This window comes from Lissotriton helveticus, chromosome 12 (genome assembly GCF_964261635.1).
Source record: "Lissotriton helveticus chromosome 12, aLisHel1.1, whole genome shotgun sequence".
Lineage (NCBI taxonomy): Eukaryota > Metazoa > Chordata > Amphibia > Caudata > Salamandridae > Lissotriton > Lissotriton helveticus.
The window spans coordinates 124,587,186-124,599,782 of NC_136073.1; the positions used below are offsets into that span (position 1 = coordinate 124,587,186).

At 42.9% G+C, this 12,597-nt stretch overlaps 1 protein-coding gene across 3 annotated transcripts in view; it reads left to right on the forward strand.

Moving 5' to 3' along the window:
• Positions 1–8,046, forward strand: part of LOC144799864 (beta-galactoside alpha-2,6-sialyltransferase 1-like) — a 195,963-nt gene extending 187,917 nt beyond the window's left edge. For all 3 annotated transcript variants that reach the window (XM_078671452.1, XM_078671453.1, XM_078671454.1), the window contains one exon: positions 4,136–8,046. In XM_078671452.1, the coding sequence (XP_078527578.1) occupies positions 4,136–4,392 (257 nt within the window). In that variant the 3' untranslated portion in view covers positions 4,393–8,046. The remainder of the gene's footprint in view (positions 1–4,135) is intronic.
• The last annotated feature ends 4,551 nt before the right edge of the window (positions 8,047–12,597 follow it).

Sequence of the window (12,597 nt, forward strand, 5' to 3'; positions counted from 1 at the left end):
ACAGCATACACACAGATCTCACTAGCGCTAAGTGACTAGTTTTATACACTGAGACTCACACGCTTCGGTCCTCTTAGCTTCTTTATTTAGTTTTAAACTTCTAGGGCAGCAGCTGGTTGTGACACTGCTTTGGGTGGTTGTTGTTTTTTACTGATGCATGTGGTTGTTTGTTTCTGCATTGGGATGCCAGTTTGCAACAGATGGGAGTAGATGGTTGTCCTTGATGTGACCACTCCTTTCTCTGAACTTGGTGTTTGTTTATTGTTGATGTAGGAGGTTTGGTAAAGCACCAACCACTGATAGGCAAGGGAAGCTTGCACTTCTAATACCTATGTGATGCTTGCTCTCAGTGGTTTGCACACGCCATGCGCTCACCTATTCATCGGTCCCTCCACACACTCACTCACAGATTCATGCTTTGGTCACTAGCCCAGTCATCCACCTATGCACTCACTTATCCATGCATTCATTCCATCCCTCATTCACCCAACCACAAAAACGAAATCGAAAATCATCGTTTTAGCAGCCAGACCTCTTGGCTTTGTCAATGCTTTGAATATTGTACCGCCTGTGGCATTTGTTCCATTATTTGAAGTGGCACAGGCCTGGCATGGACATTGGACAAAAAGGGACTACATTACCTATATTATTGGACGTAGATTTTACGAAATCTGAACTGAATGTTGTAGATATCACTGGTCCCAGGATGGACCGTGATGAGGTGTTAATTCACCCTCACAAAAGTTAACATGAACAACTGAAATTACACGTTTTGTCCCAGTTTTAGAACATCTTGAACTGGATTTTATAGAGTTATTGTAAACTAATCCCGTTTTGTTATGTCTACATATTTATTGATGTTACTTACAATAAATATGGTAACTCTGAGTGTGATTGGGAACACCTGTTGCTCGTCCTGTACAATGCGTGTGAGCAGGGTGTGTTTGAGTTGTTGCTGTCTGCTCTGCTCCATTTTCCTGTCCCTGAAGTAGAGTCCCCTTGATCAGTGTGGGCTGTCGTCGGGTGGTGGCTTCGAGTTACTTGCACTTCTATATTTTGCCACTAGATGGCGACCCGGCCTCAATAATGAAAGAACAATCAAGGACTTGAGGACATAGGAATGAATGGGACACTCATTCCTTAATTGCGATTCGCAATTTGCAAATCGCAATTAAGGAATTTTAGAGAATCGCAAAAATATTGCGATTTTTTACCTACATTCCATTTTGCAATTCTCAAATAGCGATTTCTTAAAAATCGCTATTTGAGAATCGCAAAATGTGAATTACCTACATATGCCCCCTAGTTAGAATGGTGGCCGGAGTATTTGGGATAGAGTTTTGTTAGCCAAGAACTCACTGCAGTTCTTCCTGCGTCCGACCAGGCTTAGTCCCTAGCGCTGCATTCAACATGGATGTTGCACTCGCTGGGTTTTCGCACTCATTTCTGCCAGTGGGTCCGCTCCATACACCGTGTACAACTCCCTCTTTGAGCTACACAGTCACTCTGTAGATGTTCCTACATTCACTGCTTATCAAAGATTTGCTTGTGAGTCCATGGTGGCTGGTGCTATACAGTGCTTGACATTGGCAACTTCCAAAGTTGCCGAGGGTTGATTCCGCCTGGGCACTCTCTTTCACCACCAGACACGCCCTGCCCCTTTTTTATTTATCTCCCTCTTGCATGCACTTTTTAGGGTTCACCTGCACAGCGATGTCGCTGGCGCTGTGCTTGTGAAATCTATCGTATTGAATATATCTTAAAAGGGCAAACACCCGCCTTCCCTTCTTATTGGTCTGTCTGCTTGACAATTTCCATGTCCTCCTTTCTATTGGTTGTGGGCGTTCTTTTCCTGTGTTTCGTGTCTCTTAGGCTGCCGGGCCGAAGTACTCCAGTGCTCATCCGCTTACTTCGATTGGACTTCTTTTATTTGCTTAAGGCTGCATTATCTGCACGCATTTGAAGCTTTCTTGCTGTTGCTTTTTCGCTTTATATCAGCACGCATTTCTAGCGTCTTTAGCTGGTGTATTATTTTCTTGTTCTTCATTTTTGAGGTTCCATGAATAAGCAATGACTTCCTCTCCACAGAGCTGTAAAGCTGTAATCCCACCTTTGGCATCTTGCATTTCCCATGACTGAGAGTCTAGTCTGTAGCACACTGGGTTTAATTTGTGAGCGAGATCCTGCGGTTTTCAGAGATGAGATCTTTAAAAACAGTGACACCTTTTCTTTCCCCTGTTCCGCCTGGATGTGCAGGCTGTGAGTGTGCCCGTGATCCACCAGTGGCTTGGCATCTGATTGGTGTCAGCTGGTAGCTTTAAGCACAAGTGAGAACAGACTCGACATGTTTTCGACTGGCCTAGTTATTTTAAAAAACTGTGATTGCACTTTTGTAAACTTGCTGAAAATATGCCACATTATCGCTGGAAAAGCGGAGCCCTCGGCCAGGTGTGCAAACTACAGGCTCGCAGACTTGGCAAAAACACTGTGACTGCGCACGCGTGGCGGGTGCGATGAGACAGCTGGCACTGAAGTATCATGGTCTGTTTTTCTTTTTTTTTAGAATGTTACAGGAACAGTAATTACATGTTCCTTTTGTGAATTCATGCAAATTTTGATCTTGTTCACCACCACAGGGGGTTTGACTGTATTGTCTTTAAGCTTTTCCATTCATATTCCTTTTATTGATGCCAGCTAAGTGCCAGCCATTCACTGCTATTGTGAGGTGGGACTGTCTACATCCGCCTCTCTTGGTGTGGAGGACCGGTCCCTGTTAGACCAAATACATTCATTTATGCTGCATCCTAGTCTTCTTCAGCTTCTTTTAACATGAATGTGTCTGTCCTGCTCCTCTTTTTTTCTATGGTTTTCTAGCTGGGCAGCGAATGGAAGTTAAAAAAACTATAACATATATAAATGAGAGATAATGGGTCTGGCAGATGGGAAGAACACTTAGCGATACAAAGAGACTCATGTGATTGGAGGGGATTTTTTCCAGGGAACTGGTGCCCCCTGGTGAAGCAATAACAATCACTCAGCACCCGCCAACCACCCTCTGCCATTGACCACACAGCGGCAGTGCAATGCAATGTGATGTGTGCAGGAGGCAGCAAACCCGGGGTCCAAGGTCCAACCAATGCTTGTGCACAGAAAGAACACAAACACAATTCTGTGCACTGACGAGCATACGTCAGCCAGTGCCCTGTAATGGCCACTGTGACTCTGCGCCAGGCGAACACACGCTTAAACCGCACCATACAATGACAAGCATACTGTGGCCAGTGCAGTCCAGCATGTCTCTGCAGTGGATGAATGCAGCCCCCCCCCCCCCTTGAACTATATATTAAATAGCATCAAGGGATGGAGCTCCCCTCTCCCTCTAAAATGTCCTTATACCCTTTCATCGTCTTTCCAGTCACTTGTCCTTTCATGGTTCCATCTACGCATCCATCCATCAGTTCTCACATTCACCCTTTACTCATCCACATTTGCATGCTTCCACCATCTCCCATCCACTCGTCGGTATATACATGAATCCATTTATCTGTTTAGCTATTGATGTTTTCACTAGGCCATCACCTATCTTTCAAACAATCAATCACTCATTCTGTTATTCATCATTCCATTCATCCATCAATCCAGAATTAAGGTCTCATCACAATAGAGTACATTAATTATTTTTTACAAAAAAAAGAAATTATTAATAATTACATTGGTGAAACCTAATGCATTTACCAATGCTTGTTTATCATTGCTTTCCCCCTTTTTCACTGTTTTCTGTCTTTCTTTCTCTCCTTCTTTCCCCATTTTGTTTCTGTTTGCTCCCTTGATCAGGGTCAAAGTTGAATGAGAAATAATAGGTGCTCTTTTGACACTTCTTCTGGTTTTGCGAGTTTCTAAGTATTGAAATAGGCACAGTACAAAGCAGAGGAAACATGGCATCTGAAGGTCCCTCTCTCCTCTCTCTCTCGTTGTGGTCTTCATTTTATTGAACCAAAGTAGATGGGCATTTAATACACCCTGTCCTCTTAGCACAAAGAGACAATTTTGTCGCATCCAATGCTTGCGCGTACATAGCATAAAATGCAGTAACATACTTAATGCAGATCTCTAACAGTGTTCTCTCCTTTTTCAGGAATTTTCCTGATGCTCTCCCTTTGTGACGTGGTGCATGTGTACGAGTACCTACCTTCGCGGCGTCAGACGGATCTCTGTCACTACTACGAGAGGTTCCATGATGCGGCCTGCACCCTGGGTGCCTACCACCCACTGCTGTTTGAGAAGAACCTGGTGAAACGCCTGAACCAGGGTTCTGATCTGGACATCATCCTACATGGCAAGGTGACTCTTCAAGGCTTCCGCACCCTGAACTGCTCCCGGGCCAGAGTATAGGACCAGTGTTGCTCTGAGAAACCTGATGCAGGGCCTTGAGGACTCTCAACAAGGGAGGCCGAAACAGTGGGATCTCAGGAACCCCGCTCTAGAGCCTTGAAGACTTCCAGAACAATGGGCTATGAGGAACACACTTTATCACCTTGAGGACTTCCAGAAGGGGCGCCAGGAACAAGAGGTTCTGTATTGCCTTGAGGTCTCTCTCAAGGGGACCCAGAAACAGTGGCATACCAAGGAACCCTCTGCAGCGCCTTGAGGGCTACTATAAGGGGAGCCAAAAGCAATGGACTCTGAGGAACCCACTGCAGAAACTTGAGGACTCTTGCAAAGTGACCCAGAAACAGTGGGATACCAAGAAAGCCCATGCAGCGCCTTGAGGACACCACTGTCACCTGGACTGGAGGATGCTGTGCCAGAGGACTTAGACAGTGCTAGTCAAAGTCACCAAATGACTCACTCAATTAGTGAAAATCAATCTCAGAATCTATCTCAAAGTGAAATATTAAACCTAGACGATCATTGAGTGAAATAACTCAACTTTCAGAGACTCGAACAAGGTCTTTGGAATATGGTATTTTTTTTATGGACTCCTCTTTTAGGCATTCAGACTGATCACAAGACTTATTCACCTGTCAGTCAGACAGAACTAATATCAGTCAGTCTAGTCGATCAAAAGTCTAATGTTTAATAGGTCTCAGGACTGGTTTCTGTCCAGCAGGGCCTTTCAATTGAAGTATTTATGTCTGAATGTATCTAAGAAATATTCAAACAGAGGGTCATATCAACTACGCAGTTCACTTGACAGGAACAATAATATTCTCTGTCAGTGAGTCCTGCAGGGCCTTCAGAGCAATGTATTCAGCTACTTGTGCCCCCCCAGCCCATAACTATCAAATATTTCTCATGCTGTTGGTACAGAATATTAATCTCCCATCAAATCCAAAAAAGGGCCTTATTGGGCTTAAGTGGAAGGAATAATCTGTCACAAACGTGGTGGATGCTCTGTCCATCATATTACAAGTGTATTATAGCTAGGCTGTGGGGTTTTAGGTTTAAACCTATAATAACTGATCAAACCCCACTAAAAGAAAAATAGCCCTCACTGGTGAAAACATATAAACACTGAAAAAACACCTGGACAACCACAAACTAAATGCCATTCAAAGAAAGAAAAAAGAGAGTGAAAGTCATTTTTTTCTTCCTGAAGGGGTCAATACAATGTAACTTTGTTATACAAGTAGCAGTAAGAAAGACTGGCTAACATTATTCTGCTTGAGTTATGTTCTTTAGGGATGCCACTAAAATAGTGTTTCTTCTTCCTTTTACTTTTTCAGTTTTGTGGCCTTTGGTCTAAAGATGTGGGGTTTAGTTTCATGTTTTAGGTTTAGTTTAAATATTTTATAAACTATCGAGAATCAGGAAATATCAAACTCATATATTTTGGCTGCATTTGATTCTTTCACCGATAGGTAAAATGGCTGGTTTCATAAAAAATCTTTCCTAATATGTGTCATCACATTTACCCACAGAGAATGGGTAAAAACCCTTAATACATCAGACCATAGTTTCTAGTGGGTCAGTATTGCTAGTAGGTGAATTGCCAACACCTCAGGCTTTAAACATTCAATGCAAGGTATAGTGACAAGTATATATATCACCCAGCATCTGGGATAGTGGTGAAAACAGACTTTTGGAAAACATGGAACGCAGTGTCTCTTGTAATGCTCTGCAAAAAAGGTTCTTTCCAAGTTCAACAAAGATTGGAGTGATATTGTTTGTATTTGCATTGATTCAGCTACGTATATAAAAAAAAGTTGTGTGATGACCTGTCAATATTGATACCCGAGCTGAAGTGATTCCCTGTAGTAGATCCTTGCCACTTGTTAGATGCTATGCTGAAAGCATCTTTACAATCTTAAGAGTTAATGAGGGATGCTATTGACTTTTTAGTCCATTCTGGTGCACTGGTTTCTAAAGCACAGGAACTAAATCGCAAATATTTATCATTTCATGCTTTATGTGGCATCAAATAAAGAGCCATCCCAACTGTGTCCCTTAGCTGCTGGTTCTCAGCCCAATGGGCTAAGAATTCTGAGAGGGCCTTTTCACAGAAGTTTACATGGGAAGGAAAGAGCGAGCGCACATGACCCAAAGACTCACTGAAGAAGTATTGTATGGTGTACTACAATAAGATTAATTAGCAAAAATTTATTTGGACCTCATATACACTATAAGTACACTGTCTATATACCATGTTCTTTCAGTGCAGAAAGCAAGTAATAATAAAAACAAAACGTTCCATTAACACCGGAAAAAAAACCTTTTCTGTTGTTTTAAGTGGCGCGAAAAAGTGTAACCACTGATAACAACTGTTTTTTAGATATTGAAAACACTGAAAAAACCCCACCAGAATTGAACAAAAATAGAAACTGAAAACAGGAAAGCCTAATTATAGCCTATGCACTTGTAATATCCACGTTTTGACAGTGTATCTTCTCTGCCAAACTTTAAATAAATCTTCAAACTTTGATATTCAAAGGCCCTCAGTTCAAAAGAATCACGTGAAATAGTACCAGCAGGCCAAAAGAGAAAAGTGTGGAAAAAGTGATGGATGGAATGTTTGAATTAATCTCAGCTAATCGTAATCACTCGGGCCGCATCCCAATCCATTGTTATTTTGCACACTATGGCACCTCAGTTTGGACCTAGTCATATAATCAAACCAGTCTTGACCCTTCTCTAATGGGAACATTCTAGCCCAAACTGCCAGGCCCGGTCCTCCCTGAACCAGAACACAAGCAACCCAAGGCTGGTTCTGCCCTAGTTAGCGCTCATCAGCCAGATACAGCTTGGTTCCAGTGATTCAGTGTGCAAGGGACCCACGTCTGGGCATACTCATCTCACATAGGGCAACATACTAAAGTGTAGGAAAAAAATGGATGGAATGCTTGAAATAATCTCAGCCACTCTGAATCCCTTCGAGAATATGCTCTTTGCAAGCACATGTTAAGTTACTGTGTCCTATCAGACAACAGGTTTCCAGTTTTGAGGGCTCTGTCCCTTTATGCCCTCACGCACAGTGCCAGCACTTGTATTTACAAACTGTAAGTCACAAATATACCAGGGAAGTGCATAACTCCCTATCCTGCCTTATCAGAGCTGCAGAGATGAACCTGAATAAGGGGCCACCTTCCTAAATGGGGGTATACCACGAAGAAAACAAAATGTACCTGTTGATTCAGAAAAGTTCTCCCTTCTGTCTCACATGGAAATACCCTTATTAGGTTGCACACACGCCAAACTACCCATATTTCTCCTTGCATCGCTAGTCTCAAGAAACCGTCCAAGTTTCCCTCCCATTTTCTCCTTTAATGTAAGTAATATAGTTGCTGTGCAATCAGCAGGCTGTAGTCTCCCATCACTTGGGATGAAATCAGAGAGCTATATCTGAATGAGTAATACAAAATCCTCAAATTCACCCTGCCCAGAATCCCTATGATAAGTAAGGATGCGGAAGAGTGAGCTGAGGACATATTAATTTTTATGGCAGAGCCCAGTCAAAACATGTGGGGGCGGATCTACAAGAAAGTGCTGCAGAGCGGGACCGCGAGCCCTTTGGCTGCGGCACGCTGCAGCACTTTTAGAGCACAGGAATGCGACATATCTACAACGATACGTCGCATTCCTGTGCGCTCCCCAGCGCTGGCGCAGAAACAGCTGCCATGCGCCGGCGCAGGCACCCTTGCACCATGGTGCAAGGATGCCTGCGCCATGAGAAGATTGCTTTTGTGAAGGAAGGGGCCACTTCCTGCACAAAAGCAATCACTGCAGGTATTTTCCTCTATCAATGCGTGCTGTAGAATGCAGCACGCATTGAAAGAGGAAAAAAAAGAGGAGAAATCAAAACATTTCTCCTCGTTTCGCTTGGCTACGCACCCCTATGGTGGCGCAACAAACGGACGCATTTCCAGGGTAACGATTTCTCATAAATCTGGAAATGCATCAGTGGACATGGGTGTTGTGTGGGAACACCCACAGCAACACCCATGTCCCGCCCCTAATACGCAAAATGCTGCGTGAACAGGGGCGATATTGACAAGCACAGGTTAAGTCACGCAGGGTGACTTTACCAGTGCTTGTAAATATCCCTTAGCAGGCTGCGTCACTGGTGCGTCACGCAACGTGATGCACCGGCGGCACATGGGGATTGTAAATCTGCCCCATGGTGTCCTTAATAGTGTCAAGAAACACTCTGGTAGCTTTGTGAGCTTGTGGGCACACTATCTCTTAGATAATCTGCATGACAGTGGGACGCCTGGTTTGCAGGCTTGGGGATGGTGTGAACCTCAAAGTCTATGAGTTAATCTGCCCCTAGAGACAAGATTCAAACAGCAGTTCAAACATACAGTCAATAAGAGAAGGACTGACCCAAAAAGGGAGTTTGAGATTGGAAATTTAGATAAAACGATGAAGGTCTATTACAAATTCAAAGTGAAATACAGAAAGTGGGAAAAATGCAAATGCAACGTTGAATCACTCAAAGGACATAACGTCTATTGCCATAAAGGTTCTCAGTTACTAAAGTAATGTAATAATTGGCAAAACTCAGTTAAATAGACTTTCACAGTTGGGCTGTCCTCCGCCAGGGCAACGGAGTATTTTACCCCTTCTCCCTGGGGAGGGGGGGGTCCTGACTTCCAAATTTTGGAACGTCTGTCGAATTGACGGACTTTTTAAGCATTGACATTTTGAAAGTTTGTATACATTGAAATACAGTACTAAGAGGTGCTTGGATTCCCAAAGTTTGAAATCCATGTGCGCTCCCCAAACCACGGGATGCTGTATGCTAATGCATTCAAGCGTGAAATCTCAAAAAAGCCAGTGAGCCATCATTCAACCATGATTGGCTAAGGGCTCTCAGCATAGACAGGTCAGAATGTTGTGTCTAAGAGGAAGTATCTTAGCCAGAGAGACAGAGCGAACCCGAGAGGGGAGACCTACAGAACAAGAAAGAACAGTAGTGCAGGACTTTTGAAGTGTATCAGAAACAGATCAAAATGCCACACTGTAATGAACTGCAGACCCTCGACTCCAATCCAAAGTCCAGAGGTGAGTCCACATTTTAGCATGAATACATGTAAAGCAGAGCATAGTACCAGGCATCAGTGCCAACCAGGGCCTTCACAGAGGTTAGAGGTCAATGGCTTTCCACTAAGTAGGAAACTGCAAATCTAAAAAAGTAAGACATACCAATAAGGCAAAATTCACAACTTGGGTCCTGTTTTCAAATGTGATTATTATTAGCTCATGAGTTATTTCATCGTTTAGATAAGAGACAAATGATATAATTGCAGCCTGACCAGAAGTCTCAGTGCATCGAGAACTGCATCAGAGAAATTGCAACACTGGGTGTGCTGTTTTCAGTTGACACTATAACAAGAAGTAGTGAAAAGCTCCACAATTGTTGGCCACTTTGATTGTAGAGGTTATCTTTGCTTTTGCTTTGCTGTAGTCAGACACCGACCAACCTGCTTCAGTAGAACAGTGTGAACCTATCTGGGCACCATATTTGCACTGTCCAGATGGGCACCAACTTGTCAGTCATGTTGCTGTCACCCCACAACACTTTGCCGATAGATGCCTTCAGCATCAACAATTGAGTCCTTGTGCTGCTGCAAGATCCTATATCAAGCCCAAGCACTCCACAAAGGGGCCCCAACATATCTAGCACCAAACTATTAAACTAACAGAATGTCCTGTTTGCACCTTTAGTGAAACTGGTTACGGAACATCCTTTATGTGACAGTTAGTATGGTTGTGGTATAGATCAGGTTATATGTGTATATGTGTAGAAAATGTTGCCTAGGTGGGCATTTAATCAAATGCCACCCTACACAAATGTGAATAAATAATATTTTTGATATACATATTGGCTCTTATTTTTTATTGTAGATAAGAATTCATAATTTCAGTCACAAGATAAGGTATTAAAATGATGATTCGAGTTTAATCATATGCTCCCAGGACCGGATTGAAGCAGCATACTCCAGGTGTACCTGATATGTTTATCCCTTATACATTGGTCTTAAATCCAACCTTCTGCAGAGTACACATGCCAAAAAATACACTCCACTACCCCAGACTCACTGCAGAGTGGTAGAGCTCTGCTAAACCAACTCCTCAGAAGGTACTAAAGCATGGCCATAGGGGTATCCTAAGAAGGCCTTGAAACTTTGTTATGTAGAGCAGTACTGAGATTGTGGGATGTCACTGTCATCCATGATGAAGAAAGACTACCTCCCTAATTGGGCTGGAGCACAGGGCACTCCTGAAACATTGTATGGTGGGAGGCAGTACTCCTGTAGATCAGTCTTATCCAAACCTATTGCCGGTCCTAGATACATCATATCAAAGACTTGAGAATTAGATTTCCTGGCAACTTACATCAGCCAATCACCAGGCAAGTTGGCAGCCCTATTTGAATGTGGCAATATGGTAGAAGTAGTTAAGGTAATTACCCCTCACTAGTTCCTAATGGGGGATGTGAAAATGGGAATTGATTGTTGTTTTTCAAATGCCTCAGAAGCAGATTGTCCACAAAGCAATAAAAGAAAGTGTTTGTGCATGGCTAACTACTGAGGGCCTTTTCCATTTGACTGCTCCCACCTCAGCTAATAACTCTTCCGTGACCTTGTGCTGTTCCTCCCTTTGTTAGGAGAAGCATTTCCCAAAGTAACCAAACCCCAAATCTCAACACATTGGCAGGCAGCAGCTCTGATTATAGAACAGAGGAAGAGTTTAAAGTGTGTCTGAAGCTAGACACTCATATGGAAAGTTAGTAGACAGTCTCGCCCCAAAGAAAGAGTAGGAAGTTATTTGGAGTGGGCGACTGCCTACTTCAAGGAAGAATCATAATCCTTGTCAGGGTGAACCCCCCAAGTCACTAAATTACCCTGAGCTCACCCTTAGTAGATATGGCACAGAGCAGATAGGCTTAACTTGGGAAATGTGTAAAGTATTTATGCTGTACCAAAACAGTAATAATTTCAAAATGGCAAACAATACAAATCCTGAACTGAGAACAGTTTAATGAAATTTAATAAACAAAATGACACCAAATGAAAAAATCCAATAAATGTTACCAAAGATATGAATACAAAACATTTATTAAGTAATAATACTGTCAAAAAACTCTAGGCACCAATGATAGTCTATTGGCGCTGTAGTCCAGGACCTAGGTGCAATTTCAGGCAGAAAGTAATGGAGCGAGGGTCACTTACACAAAATAGGTTCATCTCAGTCAAACATTTTACTTTCTGACTTAGGGCCTGATAGATATCCAATCCCCTGTATTACAAGTACAATAAATCCTATTGTGCTTGTCATACGGCAATGTCTAAATCAACTGACCCTTGGAGTCCACGTCTTTATCCTGGGTAGAAGAAGAAGCAGTCCCAGTCTTTCAGGGCTCCAGTCAGTTCAAAGACAGCATATTTAGACCCCTTTTGATCTTCTAGCGATCCAGAAAATGTTCTGTTTAGATGTCATTGGGTGCCACATTTATTCATGGCAGGAACTAGTGGGTGTAAATGACTCCTGGGCACTCGATAACCAATGGGGTAAAAGGTCCCAGAGACGAACTTATACACTTTTTCAGTGTTTCATGTTTGCCTTACTGCAAACAGACCCTACATGCCATGTGTTAGGGCATTTTCAAGATGAAGAAAGTCATTGTTCACATTAAACTTGGGCTCTGAGGGCTGGGTGGATGTAGGAGTGTAATAGAGAAATCATCAATGTCCTTCCACATCAAACACTAAAATTCCATTTGAAGCAGGCACAATACTCACAACAAACCCAATCTGGTAGGAGAAAAGCAGAGCCCTTCAGAAACCAGACCGGATATGCAGAAGAAATGTGTAGGCCTTCTGTTCACTCCCTTGCATGTGCGTTCCAAGCATTGCTTGTGTCAAGCAGGACCTGATATTGTGGTGTCACAGAATGCCTACAGCTATCACTCTGAGTATTCTGTGGAGTTCATTGGACCTGTCTTTTCCAGCTTAGGTCAGCCTATTGTTTGCTCCTGCAAGGCATGTCAGACATAATCAACGATGAGCTTAGTCTGAGAGCTGGTAGAGTCTTATGTATGCTAATTAGCCTTGTTTAGTTCAGGCAGGTAAAGGGTAATTTGATAAAAGTTACCTT